This window comes from Nothobranchius furzeri, chromosome 11, assembly GCF_043380555.1.
Source record: "Nothobranchius furzeri strain GRZ-AD chromosome 11, NfurGRZ-RIMD1, whole genome shotgun sequence".
In the NCBI taxonomy this organism is placed as follows: domain Eukaryota; kingdom Metazoa; phylum Chordata; class Actinopteri; order Cyprinodontiformes; family Nothobranchiidae; genus Nothobranchius; species Nothobranchius furzeri.
Window position 1 is genome coordinate 26,784,513 of NC_091751.1, and position 20,236 is coordinate 26,804,748.

At 43.1% G+C, this 20,236-nt stretch overlaps 1 protein-coding gene across 7 annotated transcripts in view; it reads right to left on the reverse strand.

The window, feature by feature from the left end:
- Positions 1 to 1,463: 1,463 nt before the first annotated feature.
- LOC107383294 (cytoplasmic dynein 1 intermediate chain 1) overlaps positions 1,464 to 20,236 on the reverse strand; it is a 109,268-nt gene continuing 90,495 nt past the window's right edge. For all 7 annotated transcript variants that reach the window (XM_070541463.1, XM_054745063.2, XM_054745057.2 and 4 more), the window contains 3 exons: positions 10,467 to 10,607; positions 6,025 to 6,150; positions 1,464 to 1,793 (listed from right to left, as the gene is read on the reverse strand). In XM_070541463.1, the coding sequence (XP_070397564.1) occupies positions 1,683 to 1,793; positions 6,025 to 6,150; positions 10,467 to 10,607 (378 nt within the window). In that variant the 3' untranslated portion in view covers positions 1,464 to 1,682. The remainder of the gene's footprint in view (positions 1,794 to 6,024; positions 6,151 to 10,466; positions 10,608 to 20,236) is intronic.

Here is a 20,236-nt window from a genome sequence, read left to right on the forward strand (position 1 = left end):
TTTCCATCCCAGAGCTCCACAAGCCGGCAGCCCACGCAGCAGACAGAAGCCGCGATCAGACAGAGATGCGCCGAGCTGCTGGGAGGGGAGAACCGGGTGGAAAACATCGGTCTCCCGAGAGCTCCACAAGCCGATAGTCGGAGCCCAGCTCCACCAACATGTTATATTTCAACCCATTTTCTAAAGTGCAGCATTATGTTAAATGCACTGGGTTTTACCCTATTACATTTAAATTTCATGGTTAAACTGTACATGTTAAAATCTAAGCTCAGCTCGGCAGTGACCTAAAATACATAAATATAATTTTACTTACCGAAAAAAATGAAGTAGAGACTCCTTGGACGCTTTATTAGTGCAATTAATGCCACATCAAGTCATTTTGTCCAACAATTGCACAAAAAATATCCAAAAAAAGAATACACAAACACAGAGAGTCAAAATGCCGGAGCAGTTTCCAAGCCAGACCGAGGCTCTACTGAGCCCTTTCCACGGAGCTAGCTCGGTGGTCACGTGGGTCTGAGGCGGCGGTCACGTGTGTCGGATGCTCATTAATTATACAGAATTTTAGGCTTTTAATACACTTAAACAGAAGAGTGAGAAAATATTCACCCCCTCAGAGTTGTCATGAGTGTGAACTAGATCATTTAAACAAAAAACATGTTTTGGTACCAGGCTGTAAACATGTTTATTTCTGCTGTGAAATTGGTATTTTTAACATGGGAGTCTATGAGGATTTGCTTGCTTCTGACACCAGCCCCCAGTGGATGAAGGTGGAACTGCATTTTTTGGTACTTCCGGGTTGGGCCCATTGTGCCGCATTGTGGGGGCTTGGTAATATTGTCTCAATCCTAGCACCATAGTCTCCCTGCTCCGTGATCCTTCTACAGAAACTCACATTCACTCATTTTATTAACTGTAATGTACTTTTGTAGTCTTCCTAGGTTATTAACATGTTTCTTTTTGTCAGACTAGTCAAATGATTTCTCAACAATAAAACCCAATGTTACCTGAGTGTAAACATCTCACCCTGATTGTCGATTATTTATTATACTGTTAAAGTTTTCAGATGTGAGTTTATACACTGTAGTTAGAAATAGTCTGTAATAAGGCTTACAAAAGTAGTATTTTTCCTGTTTAATTAGCTGAATTAACAATAGTTAAAGACAGTAATTTATTATGCTTTAACAGCATCTTTCACAGCGATCACTCTGGGTTACATGATAGCTCTGGTTAACGGATACAGATCATTACAGAACATCCAGCTGAACTTCTTATTCAGACTCAATGACAGACATAGATAGCGGGTTGTGTCATAACGTGAACATAAAGCTTCTGTTTCTGGAGTAGTTCAGGTTTGTGTTGCATGCTGATTTAAAACAAGAAACCAAACATAAAAGGATTTTTTGTAAACAATTCAGGACAAGTCTATGACCCTGCTTTAACATAGTGAAAAGCTTTGTTACAGTACACACGACTTCATAAGGCTAGTAGAAAGCAACACACCACCCAGAATCCTGACAATGTTCACTTAAAATGACAGAAGAAGATCAATTACAATAAAAAGTTTGGCCTTTTCACTAGCATACAGGAAACAAAATCGAGCAAAGAGAACATACTATGCTGACACCAACGAACACAAATGCAGTTTCTGATTCCAGACACTTCAGTCTTAGAGTTGGTCTCTATGAAGCCAGCTCCATAGGCCCCTCCTCCTCACCATCGGCACGGTTAGCCCGAATCTCCATCAGCGTGCGAGCAAAGCGTGCCCAGTCATCAGGGTGGGCCACTGACAGCTGGGGGTCACAGACCACAAGAGAGTTAGCACGGCCAAGTTAAGCATCACTGTGTTGTATTAATCTTATTTATTTAGATCCACAAGGAGACACACTGACTGAACATTACATAAGCTTCAAAAACTCCTGAAAAGTAGAAGAGGTAAACTGAAACACTGCAGGTGTGTTGCTGGAAGAAGACTAAACAATTTTAGGAATGACACAAACAGAATTGTTTGGGAGGAGTTCCTCTGGGAGGATGTTTCGGTACCTTTCTTTATCAGTCCCTGATCCAAAGCAAAAATCTGAGTGAGTCCACACCCTTGTGATGAAGTTCGTCTGATCTCCTTCACAGCATTCCTGATGTTATTCCATCTACCATTATAATAACTGAAGCAGCAAACTTTGTGACAGGTAATGTTTGTGTCATTCTCCAAACTTCTGTCAACTACTGTTCTATACTCGGGCTTTACTTCTCTTCGTCTGCCATTTCTTCTAGACAGCAGTATTCTTAAGGAGTGACAGCTATTGTTTAGAACTGCAGAGATGTTAACAGAAACGTCAGGATAAACTCTAACTTCTCTTTGCTGGCATCACTTAGGTCTAATTTAGGCTTTACTGTGGGACAGAAGCTACAGGATGTCAGCCAGCTGTTCGTATAGCTGGACTGTAAATAATCAATACACTGGTCAGACTTTGGGGTTGTTTTAGAAGGTCTAAAATAACAGCCTGACTACAGCAAGCTTTGATGATGAAGACACACTCTTAAATGATGTCTGGCCTAAATAATTTAAACATCCATAACAGCTAAACCACTGAGACTGGACACTTGGATTTTTACTTGAACTTTCCACACGAGCAATTAAGTCTTAATAGGAAAACCTGACGATAGATATTCTTCAGATAATTTATTTAAAATCAAATTAAACTGAAATGGAAATATTTGAGTCTTTTTCTTTTCCGGGAAATTCTGAAGACATGCAGTAATTCCCAGGACAGCGCTTTGGAAACCGCGGTTTTCTTTTTTTTCAACTTTCTGTTCCCAGTTTTAGCCATACGGGCAAGTCTGTAGTAAAGTAAATACCCACACACACACACACACACACACACACTGCTCATTGGAGTCATAAAAACTTTAAGCCTCACTCACTTTTATGTATGTCTCTTCGTTACCATCAAACCCAGCACAGAGACCACCGGCTCTGCTGAGCCTCCCTCCAGTTTACCACACAACAAAAAGATGCTAAAATTAACTGAGTGGCTAGGCTAACATACAGTCACATAGGGATCTTAACCAGAGACTCTAAAACATGAAGAACATATAGAACGGACAGAGCGGCCGGCTGCTTTGTGGTGGAGAGGCACTTTAAAGGAAAAGGAGGAAAACTCAAAAAAAAATTTAAATAAAAAACCCTTTCAAATTCTCATTTGAGTTTCATGTAAAAGTTTTCTAGTAAATTTATTCCAGCTGTGATAATTTAGGCAGCTTTATTTATTTTAAAGGAAACACAATTCGGAATCAGTTTAGCTTATGTGTGGCGATGCATTTAGAGAGAACAGGCAGGAGGCGGATCTAGTTCAGCTTCACTAAAACGGTGAAATGGTTGCTTTTCACACCCGGGCTGTAATTAAAGCTAAATTCAAAAGAACCTGCATTCACAAAGAATCCAATAATTAGTTTTTAATTTACACTAAAACAAGCTGACTAGAGATGCATGTTTTTCTAAATTTCTTTAACCGGTTATTGACTATCTTAATGGTTAATAAACGGTTAAAGCTTCTATCCGGAGTATTTCTCTTATCCAATGGCACCATCTAGTGGCTGACAAGCATATCACACAAAACCGCTGTTCCTCTGTTTATTTAGGATGGCGACTTCACGTTTCTGTTTGTAAATGTTTTTCTGTAGCTGACAAACTGAGCTAAAACACGCTGTTTTACGAGTATTATTCTCATGTTGTGTTTTCATACATTTATATTTTAGAGACTTTCTTGTCCGTGAAAAGTTCATCAACTCTGCATCAGCCGAGGTGTTCCTTAAATGTGAAGTGTCTTAAGGGGTAGTTTAACGCTATTGGTTAGTTCTGGTCGGTGCTCAGTTTCCTATTGCACAGAGCTCTGCCAGGCAGGGGGCGTGCTTAGCAAAAAAATAAAAAAAATAAGACATATTGCTTATATTATGTCACAGTGCATGATAAGATAATCACTTTTACGGATTTCTGACAAATCATACACAATTTCTGAAAGAGGAAAACTCCGGAAAGCAGCTTTAACCGGAACACCCCCCTTCCCTGACACACACACACACACACACACACACACACACACACACACACACACACACACACACACACACACACACACACACACACACACACACACACACACACACACACACACACACACACACACACACACACACACACAAACCTTTGCCTCTACTCTATAAACAATACAACTAGGGATGGGTACCAGATTTGGTACTTTTTAAGGCACCGACCGACTGAGTACCGATTCACGTCATATGAAACGATGCTTTGTTTCGGTACCCGTTCTTCATAATGAGAACTTGCGAGACAGCAATTGGCCAAGATAGACAGCAGCGCCGGCGCAAGAGCATAATTCTTCAGTCACTGTGGGCGAGCTGTAAACACAGCTTGTAATGGGTAACTGGGTGATGATGAAACCAGCGACAACATTCTAAGTCATCATCTTAATCTGCTTCGGTAGGTAAATAAAATGTTTAAGATAAAGTTAGCTTGATATGTTAGCTTCTATTCAGCTAACAGTGTACTCGCTTTCTCCTCGGTACTCAGAAATCCCGACTAGAAGAAAGCGAACGCGCTCTATAGTTTAGCTTCACTTCACTAAATGCAATGGGCTTTTGGGTGATGATGAAACCAGTGACAGCAATCTAAGTGTGAGGCATCTTTATCTGCTCCAGCAGTAAAATAAACGGTTTAAGATAACGTTAGCTTGATATTTTAGCTAATGATGCATTTGCTTTGTTCTCAGAAATTCCAGGTAGGGAAAATCAACAGTTTGAAAAAGAACAGGGAAAGAAGAGGGTATAGGAGTACATGGAGCTGGTTTTAGTTTAGAAACTGTTGTGGTTTCAGATTTTAATATTGAAGAAGTTTGTACAAGACTACGATGATAAAATACAAACTGTTGTATGTTATTTGTCGTGATATTTATCAAATATGGTTATATGTAGAGAAAAAATATATATTTAATTAAAAAAGAGATTAAAATGATTGTTAAACATTCAAAAGTATCGAAAATTGGTACCGTTGAGTATCGCTATCGATACGTAAGTACCGAGAATCCCCTTAAATGTCAAAGGTACCATCCCTAATAATAATACTTTCCCCGTCTGCTCTTAATATAATTCAGAAGCACAACCCAAGTCCCACACTCATCACAGTGTTTAAAAACTAAAAGGGATGAGAGTTTGATGAGAGCTGATATGTCCATCAGAACCTGCAATGGGCCGTCTGGCATCAAATGGCCATGCTTAGATAAACACTTGAGTTTCCTCACATTGAACTAAATAATTACACATTTCTTTATTTCACTAAACAAATTACTCTTAGGAGGAAGATGCAAGCATGAGCATCATGGGAGGCTGACCTGTTTACTTGCTGGTCTCGGTTCATTTTACTGTGCAGCGATATTTTCCACGTTCTGCCGGGCTCAGCGCTCAGACGTGGGGCTCAGCTTGTTACCTCCCAAGAATAAAATGCTCCCACGCTGCGCTTTTTCTTGACCACTTCATCTTTGTAAATGTGCGATTATTGTAAGTGAAGAGCTATGTTTTTTTTAGTAAACAGAGCTCTTACACCCTCTAGTGGCACTGATGAAGCAGTTTAATTAACTTCCCGTTTCCCAGTGTGCTTAGCGGCATGAAGGTGTTCAGTAGCTGAACCGTGAGTGAGAGGGAACAGTCTGTTCTTGACGCAACTTGTGAACAATCACGAAAATTGAGTTGTTGTTCTTTACTCCTGTCAATACTGACTCAATGCATTCAACTAAGAACTTATAACACACAAAAACAGTTAACCGGGTAATGTTATTGTAACCGGTTATGACCCTGATGGAGGTTAACTGATTAACTACGTACATCCCTAAAAATGACTGAATATTATGAACCAGTTCCTACATAACTGAATGAAACACACTTTGTGTTCCACGCAGACTCTCTGCATGATGTTTGTAATATAAATAAGCGGTACGTGGGTGTTATCTGTACCTCTCCGGTATCGTAGATCCAAACTCTGCCCTCTGAGTCGCCCACAGCCACCTCCCTCCCTCCTGACGACCAGCGGACCCTGTTGAGAGCCGAAGCGCCCTCAATGGTCACGCTGGCAGCCGGCACCTACATAAAGAGGGTAGAAGACTGAGTTTACCACAATGACTCTTTATTTCTGATATTCATTGGTCTCAGTTCGGGCTGCTCTTACTTTACCTGCTGAAACAAGAATCAAAGACATTAGCAGAGCAGAGACATTTTCCTTATCATCAGAGGCATTTTGGCACATTTCCTGGCGGTTCTTAATAAAACAGGACATATTAAACAGCAGCAGAACCAAAGACAAGAAAACTATAAAGATTCCTGGTAGAAAAAAAAGATTAATAATCAATAATTTCACGAACACTAAAGCAGGGCTGTCCACTCTCACACATTGAGCAGGCCACGGGAGAACTGAATTTGCAGTAACAGGTGATGGACTTGCAGTGAGAACTGGACTTGCTACTGGACTTATTTCAAAATTTTACATTTTAGATCAGTAATGTGGATCTTTTTAATTTGCTTATTTTTGTATGAGTGTTAGCTCGTTGTTAGCACTAGCTACAGCAGGCTGCAGCAGAGTTGTTGGCCACAGCTGTAATTCCGATTTGAACCAGTAGAAAGCGAAAGCAGAGAAACTTACCTTGTGTTGATTTAACCCTCTCAGGCTCAAAATAAGTTTTGATAAAAGGACAAACAACTAAGTCATTCAGGAGTACTTCTGAGTAAAAAATGCTCATGAAATACGTATGTGGAGTAACCAGGTAGGTAGGTTTTAACGTTGCAAATCTGCAACGCCTGCCTCCAGAGGGTTAAAGCACAAGTGTGTGAAACAGACAGCATTTCTTTTAGTCTTTTTTACTGATTTGAGACCCAGAAGTTAGCTCTTTTTTTCTTTTTAGGAAATAGCAATAATATCTGATTATAGCCCAAGTCTACCACTTAGAACAGCGTCATCCCGACCCACTAGATGTTAACAAAACAAAGCTGTCAAACGTACAACCCCTCTTTCAGCCCGACACATCCAGTGTGAGTTACTGTAGAATAAATCATACATGAAAGTCATTACGGCTGCACTGACTTTCTTCTTAGTGCTCATGTTGCACCTTTAATAAACCCCCAAAACCATCTGCAGTGTTTCCATAAACTGTTTCTGACATGTGGCAAGCGGGTCTGACACATGTCACCAGTGGAGACAGAGTCCCGGGCATCAGGACTCCTAACACACCAGCCTCTGCGCACACCAAGCAGAGCTGACCACAGACTGGATGCTATTAGCTCGCTAGCCTCCATTCCCCCTGCAAAACTGGATCTGAACGGTTTTGTGTATGTGTGTGTGTGTGTGTGTGTGTGTGTGGTGGTGGTGGAAATGAGAACCAGGCATACTGCAGCTCTGTTAATGCTGTTATGACTCTGTTTTTTAATATGATGGCAACAATGAAAGTCTGTTACTATTAGGCTAGAATTGTGAGTGAGCGAGTGTGTGTTCATGTGTGTGTGTGTTGGATGCATTCGTTTTCGACAGAGCAAATGTTTCTCATAAAGCACATTGTTAGCTGAGTTAAGCCTCGATAATGAACTCTTCCTCCGTCTGTGAAAAGGCTGCTGTTGAGGGAGCCATGGGAAACATGCCGTCTGAGCAGCTGAAGGAGGAACCGGTTGTGATGGACTCTCGTGGCGCTGAGAACAGAAGCTACACAGAGATGTGACCTAAAGTGAGAAGACGTGACTTATATGGCGGAGTGGGGAGAAAATGAGAAGAGTGAGGAAGCGCGTATGTCGTGATGCTGACTTGTATTGAGGTTAAAGTCACTGTGGGTGTTGTCTCCATGGAAACCAAGAGAGAAGGAGGATGGAGGATCCTTTTATCCCTACTTTTACCTGAGTGATCAAAGGCTTGGTGCCAGCTCTGGGAGAAAGACTACTATTTTTCAGAACCATGCTTGGATGTACATATTTGCTTCATATGACAAGATGGAAGAAACGAAACCGTTCTCACCAGTTTACTAGAAACAAGCAGGCCATCAAAAAAGTTTCTGCCTATTAGACACAAGATAAAAGTCCTCTACAATTCACTCACTCACTCACTCACTCACTCACTCACTCACTCACTCACTCACTCACTCACTCACTCACTCACTCACTCACTCACTCACTCACTCACTCATCCTAATGTGGCCAGACTGATTTGACTACAGATTCTGCTAAAAAGGAAACAAAATTTCAGTGTTTCAAATAAAAGAGTTTTACAACTGGCTGGACACAAATTCTGGCTAAAACATGTGACTGAAGTGCTCAACAGGAACCGGAGCTTTCTTAGGACCAGCTTTTCCCATTTCCAGCATTCAAAGCTCCGGCTCTAGCACCAACACGCTGGTGTTACCTCCTAGCCTGGCTAAACATCCTAACCCTAACCCATCCAATGTAAAGCCTGGTTCATGCTTCTCCGTCAGCTCCGCAAGGGACAGACACGCACGGATTGACGGAAGCGTTTTGCTCTTTTACTTCTCCGTCTCCTGGAGTGTTGCAAAGCAATTGCCCGGCAGGACAACAGAGGGCGTAGCGCTGTTCTGTGGTATCCTGTCACGTATCGGTCCAAGATCGTGTGTTTATATTGTGTTTTTGTGTATATAAGAGACTTTTTCACGGACATATATGTCTCTCATTCTCCCACCGCTTCATGCGCTCCCCACCTCTAAACCCACGTTTCCTGTCATTTCCGTCCACAAATAAAACGCTTGCTGCGCATCTTTTCACTCCTCCAGTCACGGGAGAATTAAACGATGATATTTTTAGAGTTTTTTCGCGAGGTATTCTTCAAGCTTCTCCGTGTCTGCCGCTAGTTATCCTCGGCTCTCTTTGCAATGGCAGCGCTGTAAACAACAGCGGCGTCCTGACCAATCACAAGCTTGCGTAATCCGTCTCGTTCAACGGATGTTTAAAAAAGTGGGCTCGACTCCGTACGTACTTGCGTGCCTGCCGGAGCCCTACGCAAGGACGGATAATGGCGCTGCGTGTCTCCGCACTGACGCAGACGGAGAAGCATAAATCAGGCTTAACTAGATAGTCTAGCCTAGGGCTGGGCGATACGGCCTAAAATCTATTTCACGATATATTGAGGATTTCACCTCGATAACAATAAATGGATGATAACTACAGTTATGCACAGAAACAAAAGTTGTCCACTAGATAGGGCTGTCACGTGTATTACGCTGAGTCACATTTTTAGTACAGCTTCATAAAGGGACATGAACGTTGCCAACCTACACCCATCTTATAATGTTTTTATTATCAAATTTATTGACATGGGAAAAATTATCTCGATTAGAGTCAGAAATTTCGATGACAATACATTTTTGATTTTTTGCCCAGCCCTTGTCTGGCCACAACCCATAGAGAAAGCTCAATCTTGGGTTGAGACCTATGGTTGTCTTTCAAACTGTCTCCAAATGCAACTGGACAGCACTACGACCAATCAGAGCAACAAAGAGTATTCATCGCTATAGCAATCAATCAACTGGGCAGTCTGCCGACCATCGCTGAAGAAAAAGAAACAAATACATATTTTTTTCTAAATAAAGGACTATCTTTAACGTATCTTTATCTGCTCTTGACTCAAAGAAAGCCCATGTCTAAATTGTTGATGCCAAAACCAAAACAAATGAGTGCCATTCCTGAGCCGACGCCATCTTTGTATTTTTCCCCCATTGCATGACTCAAATTATTACAGTGATAGCCCCACCTGGTGGATGACTTTGTTTCTGCTCATACATGTAGTTATCATCCATTTATCGAGGTGAAATCCTCAGTATAACGTCATATTTATTTTAAGCCATATTGCCCAACCCCAGCTGATGGAAAAACTCTCATTTAGAACTATTTAATATTTAAATTTTGAAGTTAGGGAGCTTTGAAAGTGTTAAAATACTGGCTTTACCATGTCTTTAGAACAAAAACAATTCAAGAAAATAATGCAATAATTCCACATCAATGGCCTTAAATGCTCCCTTTCTAAAATATGCACTCCCTGAATCCTTCCCTTTTTTGTTATTTTCATGGGACTGTGGACTGAGGACTGGGGCTCCCTGCTTGTGGCCTGCAGCACATCTGTGCGCTCCTCTGATGGGACACAGTGTGGGAGGAAGAAGGTTCTGAGGTTATCTGAATGTTAGACGGAGGTTGTAGAAATGTTGGTGGGGTGGCTGGGCGAGAGCCACGAGGAGAAGATGTCACCCAGTCTGATTTAGAGCAACGCTGTGGGAAACGCCTACAGGGAATCGTGTGTGTGTGTGTGTGGTTCCGGCTGAGCCCCAGCAACAGGCCCTGAGGGACGCCAAACATGCACATCAACACACAACAAGATGACCCTCACTACACACCCATTGTGACCTAAATTCACACACCTCTGTGTCGTTGTTGAGGTTCCACAGGTCCAAGCGACCCATGCCATCCACTGCTGCAAACGTGGCGGGATGCACCGGCGACCACATGACATCATACACATAGTCGGCATTGTCCTCAAAAGAGTACAGGGGCTTGTTGTGCTGAAAGACAGAAGAAAGAAGAGAGGATATCTGTGAAAGAGTGTTTGAGTGGCATGGTGTGAAATAGCACTGAACATAAAAACGGAGAGAGCAGGGATTACAGCAGATGACACACCAGAGATAGATGGAAAAGAGTGAAAAGGAATGGAGAGAGGGAATGAGTGAGCTTCAGACAGAGTGGCGCTGCCTCAGCCTTGGGGCCTGTCTGGGTGCAGAGTCTAATTAAAAAGCCTTGCACATTCACACAGCACCATAAAACCACTGGGAGAGATGAAAGGGACGGGCCCTCCACAAGGTGTACTGTAACCTTAACACAACAGCTGTTGGAGAGATGGGAAAAGATAGGGAACGGGACGAAAGGAGGGGCGGACAATGGACGGGAAAGAGAAGTGATTGAAGTAGGATGTATGTGTGTTTAATACCCACAAATAGGTTTAGGGATCCTGGAAGTTTATTCCCAGGCTTAAACCGCAATCATAAAGTCAGCAGTCTCATAAATACATCAGCTGATCTTCAGTTTTAACAAAAACAAATGTCAGTAAAGATTTCTACCCAAGTGCTGGGACATGGACATTTAAATAGGAAACTTGTCAGTGCTCTCTAGTGGACAAACTGTGTCACAGTGACACAAGCCATTCATGAATGGCTCGAGTAGTTTTGTTCTTCCTGCTTCAGATGTTTGAGCTCAGACTGATGAAATAAACCCAGTCTTGATCAGTTATTTATTTATTTCCCGTGTCCTGTCTGGCTGCGAAGCAGACATAATTGATGTCTGGATGCTGGTGACAAGCCTTACAGATTTACTCTCAGGTGGAGCATCAAAGTGTCTGCTTTTAATGTTACGCCTGATACTTAAAACTTTATTGTTATTGTTTTTGAATGCTTTGTAATTCCGACCAGACACGGAGTCAGAGGTGAAAGAGAAAGGAAAAGACAAAAGGTGGGGAGAGAGGGGGGAGGGGGGTTTCCACAAAAATAAACAATAATGAACAAGAGTCTGCTTCTAGACCTGCAGAAAGAGAAAAAACAGAAAAAAATGGGACACACAACAATACATCAGGAGCAAGCTATCACTGCGTCAGCCTGATGATGAAATATAAAATCAACATTGTTTAACACAGATGTGTATCACAATAATAGGGGTTAAATAATGGAACAATTTAGAAGAAGAAATAAAAGTAAGTACACATATAAATGTATTTAAAATGAATTATAAAAAACATATTCTGAACAAGTATATAGTGGAAAATAGATGATTTATGTGGGTGTCCTTTATTCCAAGGAAAAGTGAATTGTATCAATTGTAAAAAGATGTTTTTTTTTCTTTTTTGTTTTTTTTCCCATATAATTTGGGGGTTTTTGGTGACTTGTACCATTTTGTTTGTTTTAATGTAGGTTTTGTGTTAGATTTAGTAAACAAGTAAAATTTACTTGTATAAAGGGGTAGGGATATATAAGTTTCCACTTCAGCCAACTCCTTTTCAAACACAGAAGAAGGGATGATATGTATTTTTTCTGTTTAAGGTATTTTTTTTAATTATGTATGTTTTCTTTGTTTGAAATAAACTAAACTAATAACTGAACAATCACACGATAATAAATCACAGTGCATTTAGTGGCAACGACAGCTTTAAGACATGTGTTGAACGTGCCCAAGCCCATACTTTTGAGAGCACCATGTGAGCACCTGTGTGTGTACACGCGCTTGTTTATGTAAGGTTTCTCTATAAAAGCGTCCAATAGAGAGTGTGAGGGACCACAGATCTGCCCCCCAAAGATGTGTAGGAGACAGAGGGAGCTCCAAGTCCCAGAGATCAAGGCGCTGCCCCAGAACACAGGAACCCCAAGGAGACTGCAACCAGAAAGGCCCCCGCCCCCCTCGAGAGGCACAGAGGATCGCCCCGGGGGGCCACAACCAGCAGCCGGCAGTCCCGGGAGATATCAGCGACAAGCCCACAGGCCCGCCCGCAGCCTCCCACCCCCTAGCCGGCCGAGCCCGGGACCCAGCGACCCAGGGCCCAGGGGCGACCACCCCGCCGGGGACCCAGCAGAGTCCAGGGACCCAGACCCCACCAGACAGCCACCAGGATTGATCAGGCAGATGCCAAAAATTTTAAACCCCCTGACCCGGGAGCCACGAACACTCAGGCAGACTGAGGCACCACACTCCACACCAGGTGTGGCAGGGGGAGGGGAGACGACGATCTATATCATCAAAAGAAGTCCCAGGAGAAGAAAGGAGCCAAAGGCCCCACCTGACATATACAGTCGTACACAAACACAGTCACACACTCCCTCCTTCATGCTCACACATACACATACAACCCAAGACTTAACCAGACGGCCAGATCTCCCTCCTAGCCTCCAACCCCAGGAAGACAAGCAACAACAGAGGTGTGCTAAGATCCCTAGTCTCCCTCCGCCTGCTCCAATTTAGTGTTATTGTGTGTTGATGAGGTGTATTCCATGGCTGTGGTGAGCGGGCAGTGCGGGCATTGTCTGGCCTATGCCAGCTGATGCCACCGCACCACCCCACTTGCACCCACAGCCCTCGGTGGCACTCGGGATGAGGCTGAGAAATCCCCCTGCCAACTGCCATTGAATGTGCTCACTCCCAAGGCCCTATGTGTGTGTTTGCGTGGAATGTCGTTGGTGGAAGTGTTTAATGTACAAATAAAATTGAGGGGCAGGTTGCCACAGGAATGCGGAAATGGGGTCCCTGACTTGTCCACCCCCCAAGGTCCTATGTGCATGTTTGTGTGATGATGTGAGGGAGCAGGAGGAGAGAAATATGCGGGGATGGGGAGGAATGGCTGGTTGGGCTTAGCCCTCCAAGTAGCCAGCTCTCCCACTGGCCCCAATAGGCACCTCTGTTGTCAAAATGCCACCCAGGGCATGGAGACCCCAGCCCATCTTGCCAGGACCCAAAGCAGCAGCATTGCAGAGCCTCACGGAGTCCGAGGGCACCAACCCAACCCCACCCCAGCAGAATATCTATGCCCATCCCTGCATTTGCACAACTTCCAGAATATATAAGACATGGGACATCCAGGTAAGATTGGGTCCTCCCCCTCCTGGACCTCCCCCTCCCCTGTGATGGGACAGCAGAGGAGCCAAGGTCTACCCGAGGCCCCTGAGCCCGGGTCAGGCACTGCTGCATGTTCCTGCCTTCTTCCCGACAGCATACATGTCAGGACCCGACCCCCAAGGCCCCGCCCAGATCCCCACACGGGGCCGGCCACCCCCACACCCCAAGCCCCCAGGCCCCCACCCAGACCCGCCCAGGGGCAATGCAGCTGCCAAGCAGCGACCCATGGCCGCCGCCAAGACCTCCAAGGGGCCCCACTCACAACCGCCAGTAGTCCACTCCCCGAGGCAACCCAAGCACCTCCAGAGGGGGGCAACGGCCCCCCAGTCCCAGACACCCCCAGTGAACCCACCTCCAGGGAACATCCGGATACTCCAAACTCAGACCCTCCACCCCCTCACCCACAGGACAATATCAATGGTCCCCCATCATCGCTATGTGATGGAACTGATCAAAGGAGCCCAGAGAGATTGATCTGAAGTGGAAGCAGAGGCTATATCAAGTGTAATATGATCTAACAAAAGATTTCTATACTGGTTAATGCAGAGAGTTTCTCTATTTTTCCAATTCAAGAGGATAGTTTTCTTAGCGATGCATATGGCAGTCAGAACCACGTGAACCACAGATGTTTCAATCGGGACATCGTCCAGGTTTCCCAGTAAACAAAGAGAGGGGGAAGTTGGGATATGACATTTCAGAGACTTTGACAGATCCTCACATACTCTACCCCAAAATTCCTGGACAGGTGGGCAGGACCACAGTGCATGAATGTAATTGTCAGGAACGTTGTTTGTGCAGTGTGTACAGGTGTCAGACAACACAAACCCCATCTTGAACATCTGATGACCTGTATAGTGTACTCTGTGTAGAATTTTGTACTGAATTAATTGTAAATTGGGGTGTCTGATCATTTTAAAAGTTTTTAAACAAGTTTGGGACCAGAAGTTCTGGTCAAAGCTGACTGATAGATCCACCTCCCATTTTTCAATAGGGATTACTATTCTATCGTCTATTTTGGACAGTGTCTTATATACTTTAGACAGTAGTTTGGGGGGTTTGAGATTATAGAAGTCTAATACCCTTAGTGGTGTTTGCAATTCTATTTTATTGAGTTTAAATTTTTGTTTGACTACAGATTTAATTTGGTGATATTCTAAAAAGCTATTCTTATCTATTCCAAATTGGGAGACTATTCGATTAAATGGGATCAAGTCCAATCCTTCATATATGTGTTCCAGGTATAGGATCCCTTTATTTTTCCAGTCCGGAAGGTTCATCATTTGGTTATTTTGCAAAATATCAGGATTATTCCAGATAGGTGTGCGTCTGCATGGTACTAGTGAGACGCTGTCATTTTTAGATACTCCCACCATGCTGTCAGAGAGTTGCTGATACTAACACTTTTGAAGCTTAATCAGTTTTTATGCAGCTGATGTTATCAAGGTCACACCTGAGTCAGAAGGACTTCATGTTTCCCAGAACAAAAGGATGTGTGAAGAGCTCACAGCTACTTTATTGTGTGGTTAAACCTCTTCCTCCTCCATCAACAGTAATAAAACCATTATAGGCAGATACCACAAAGTAAACAATTAAATTAAAAAAATATATATTAAATCACAGATCAAAAGCTTCCATTGTTAAGTATAACCACATTTCGCTGTTAAGACATACTGATTTCTACTATTTCAGGCAAGCCTTTTTAGTTATAATATTTCTGCAGCAATGCTTTTATTTAACTGAACCATGATTAGTTTTCTTTTATAATTTAAGGATAGTAGGTAGCTTCACAAATAATAAGAAAAATGAACACAATAATAAAAAATAACTATGTTGACAATGCAAGAATTAGGTTTATGTAGTTATCATCTGACTGGTAAAAATTACTAAAGCTCAGATTTAGTTTGATCCTCATAATTAAAGTGCTGATAATGTTTAAACACTAACACGGTGTGTGTGTGTGTGTGTGTGTGTGTGTGTGTGTGTGTGTGTGTGTGTGTGTGTGTGTGTGTGTGTGTGTGTGTGTGTGTGAGACAGCTAGGATGCCAGGGTTCCTGATGTGTGGAAGGGCTCATAGAAAGGAGACGTGTTGGCCGCAGGGCCAAATGAAAGAATGTGCTTCTCTTCCTCATTCTTGCTACTTTTTTGTCCTCCATCACATTTACGTTCTCACTGTCTCAGTTGTTCTGGGAGTGTACACACATGCACACACTTATGCATGCAGAAACACACCGCCAACATGAAGAAACGGCTGAGGCAATTTTTAAGCCTGGGTTGAAACCGGACAGATGACAGCTTTCTCATCAGCACTATCACTTACTATTTATTTACTAATATAACCCATCTTAGGGCAACTTTCTAAAGTTGGCTCTGGTGTCCATTAGTCATGGTTTTGTTTGATAACAGAACATTTAAAAGCACTACTCTACACTTTTCTACCAAATTCAAGGAAAAACTAATCTGAAAATTGAAACGTAATCCTTGTGGCGCCTCATGAATGAGCAGTTATCGTTGTCTTTTTGTTCTGACGAGCTTCCAGCATGTCTGAGCTAAAAAACAATCACTGACTCCAGCGTTATGCAGCCTTTAAGCCGGAGACGGCGACATGACATGCAGCAACAGCAATCAAATCATTTAAAGTTGTGAAAGAGAAGCCCAGGTGTGCTGTGACAGATTCTCTACATAAACTGGTGATTATTCCTTTGGTGTAACGGTGCTTCTCGACAATCAACCTGATGCCAATGAAAAGCCTGATTAATTCCCTATACTATGAGGTTGGGCTAGGAAGGTGCATCCATGAAATGAGCGACAGCTAAAAGTGTGGCATGCACAACTAAATTCTCCTGGAATATTCTCCTGTTGGTGTCACTCATGTTTGTGTTTCGAGAATAACTAGCCGTGGGTTAGTGTGAGTTTAACATGCAGGCTGAACATGAAATTAGTCTCCTACACCTATCTCCTGCATTAGCTTCTGATAGAAAATAGAGGGTGAAACTCTAGGATTAGAAAATCCTGACAGATCTTCGTCACACTGTCACCTAACATTCATGGAGTCACAAATCTTGACTCGTGACAGGGAAGGCTGCTGTTGATTTAGCGTCCAGGAAACAGCAGAGAACATCTAGACTATAGTAGAAGTTACCATTAGCATTAGCAACTGCACTACACAACAGAACTGTTATTTGTGGAGAAAGAACATGGTAGTGGTAGAGTTGCATTGCTTGCTGTAATCCAATCCAAGGTGAGATGTCCAAATATCAGGAAATAAGACGCCAAATACTGCTTTCTGAGGCTCAACTGTGATGTGGCTCACTTTTAGCTTCTGAAAATGGTGCATCACAGATTTTTTTCCCCCAGAGTATGACTTGCTAGGCATTCATTCCTACTGGAGAAACTGCAAATGTACTGATTTAACAAGTGTTCCACACCTTAAAGAATAAGCAATAAAAAGAAACAAAAAGCAAAACTATGAAAACAATAAAAGACAATGTAACAAGGAGTTAGATGCCTGCCCCGTAACCTGAGGGTTGCAGGTTCGAGCCCGATTTGTTACAGTCATTGTTTCCTTGGGCAAGCCACCCAACCCACCTTACCTGCTGGTTGTGCTCGGAGGGAATGGGTGAGTATTGCACAGTATAAAAGGTATACGATTGATATGATATAAATGTAGCCACTGGTCAGCCTGTCACAGATTTTGACTCTACTGTCCAAATGCAACAGTGCATGAATGTCAAGCTGCTTCAACTCTGGACAAACGCAGCAGTGGCTGCTGCAGCGCGGAGCTTCTGACTGGTTGTGTTGTAAAGCAGCTCGGGGGGGGGGGGGGGGGGGGGGGGTCGTAGAACCCTAGAACTGCTATTTTAAATACATACATTTGCCATTTCTACCAAGATTAAGCAGCTTTTAAAGAAAAGCAATCAAAACAATAGAACAAACATTGTCTATGCCCATAAAGTAAACACTTTTTAGCTCCTTAAATCCTCAGTTTATAGTTCTTTATATCAAGTTTATTTTCACATGAAATGGTTCTCTTTGCAAAAGTATTCCTGCTTGATTTGACCCTTGGATGCACTGAGAAACCTTTAACATTTGTTGACTTTTCTGTGTGTAAATAATCATAAAAGCTGACTGTTACGGCTACCAGCCTGGCCATTGGGATGCAGGAGCCAGGATCACCCAGCCCTGGTGATCAGCCCGACATCGCCCCTCCTCCTCCTCTCTCCCAGGCTGCTGAGGAGCACAGCTGAGCGGAATCCTCCTGATGACCCACACCTGGGATTAAAAGGCTGTGCCTTCAGGGAGGCAGCAGTGCAGGGGTTCTGCTGTCCTCCAGGCCTCATTTTGTTTTCAATCCCTTCATTTGTGATCAGTTTTAACTCTGAGTTGAGGAGTTTAAAGGAAAAAAAAAAACTGAGTGATCCATAGGAATCTTTGGTTGATGTCAACGTAGTTGACTCTGTTTTAAGGTGAACTCTGCTTTAGTTTTTAGACTTTTATCAACTTTGTTGTGTTTTTAAAACACCTTCAGTTTAGGTAAAACTTTTAATAAAGTTTTAACCAGGTGTTTTATATAGTTGGTAAGTTGTCTTAACTGTTAACCTTATAGTGAAATTTTCGTTTTGCATTAATAATGTTCGCCATCTGTTTGCACTTGTTTTTAGAACCTTTTACAACAATTAAACCATTTTAAATCCACTGTCGCAATTCTTATGTTACCCCCTCCTTCACATTTTATCACCTCCTGTCGGGGACGTAACACTAATCTAAATAACCGAATAACGTAATTCTGATTTTGAATCTTGTAGAAATGTCTAAAAGATCCGGATTAATTGCAGCTGGCAGGTCTTTGGCTGATTGACCAACATTTGTCTGTCCCCCTCAGATGGAAGGAAATTAGGTCAGATGTTCAGGAATAACCTGGAAACCTCCAAGGATCAACTCTACCATGAACTGGAAAATTGATGGACCACTCTGTCCACAGCGGACTGAAAGGGCCAAGAGACAAACTCATTTAAGCATGACAGTAATCTGCAGCTGTCCGCATGAAGACAAATGACGCTTTACGGTCCAGCCAGACAATCTGGCCACAGTGAATGGAGTAGTCAGTATGAAGCCTTCAAACCAAAGAACACAACACAGTCATATATGGTGGAACACAATGCTGTGGTACAGGTGTTTTGTCCAGGTGAAGAAGGACTCCCTACAAATCCTTCATCCTTGCCTGAATTACTACCTCCTTACTAAACAGTTAAAGCCTTATGCTCGGGTACACAAACCAGGACCTTCTAAAACAGGGCTGTTCATTTGCGGTCCTCGAGGGTTGGTATCCAGCTCGTTTTGGTTTGAACCCTGCTTCAACATGCCTGATTTCAATTAGTAAGAGATCAACAGGCTTCTGCAGAGCCTGATGAGCTGTTGCACAGGTGATTCAACCACTGAATCTAGCGTGTTGGAGCAGAGAAACCACTAAAACGTGCTGGATAGTGGACCGCTAGGCCCAGACTTGAATAGCCCTGTTCGAGAAGTTCCAAAGACCAGATATAAAAGTCCAGGGGTCTCATTTATCAAACATTGCGTAGAATTCTTACTAAAACCGTACTTAAGCTCAGCAAAAAAAAGTACTTATGCCAAGTAGGTTTGTGATCTATCAAACACGGAGCACGCACAGCTGCACGCAATCTCTGCTTCATAAATCGGAGACTAGCGAAAATGTTTCTCATCTGCATTTTAGTCACATCCCGCCCTCACCACGCTCACTTACTGCCATAAATAGTCAATGCAAAGTGTCTTGTGGATCTCATGCATATACATAAGCCGGCTGTTGCAGCGCTCCGCCAATGACGATGGCGACCGTAGATCAAGGCAGATCAAGGAAGCGCTATTTCACAAGCAGAAGTTACCTGTGGGTGAAGTGGAGAAATGAAAGGAAGTGCTTTTGCAAAACAAATAAGGGAAAATCCACGGTGTGGCACAGCGTTGCTGAAGCTGTCAATGCTGTGAGTTCTTCAGGGAGATCTGTGGCGCATATAAAAAAAAAAAGGTCCAATCGGGATTCGATCCCCAGACTCCCGGGTGAAAGTCACATGCGCTAACCAGTCAGCCAAACAGCGATCTCCCCTGTACAAGTAGCCAGGGCGAATGACCAATCAAGTCACAGTGACAGGACACACACACTGTCAGACGCATGACATTCTGTCTCAACCTGTCCCCGTGCTGATGTTCTGCATTCCGTATTCTGCGCTTCAGGCTGTGTGTGTGTGTGCGCGCGCATGTGTGTGCATGTGGGGGGTCTTGTTCTGTGTGAAAACAAAGCAGTACAAGTGATAATGCTGCAGGATTTCATAATTTTATGGTTCTCAGCAGCAGCACTGCAGGTGCTCTCCATGTCCAAAATGTGCGTAAGCCAGGTTCTTAGTCAACTTAAAGTTGCGCACATTTTTCTGCTAAGTTTTCTTTCATAAATCCCAAAGTTTGCATGGAAAGTTGCTTACGCAGTTTTCCAACCCCGTTTTGTGTGTAAGCAAGCTTGATAAATGAGGCCCCT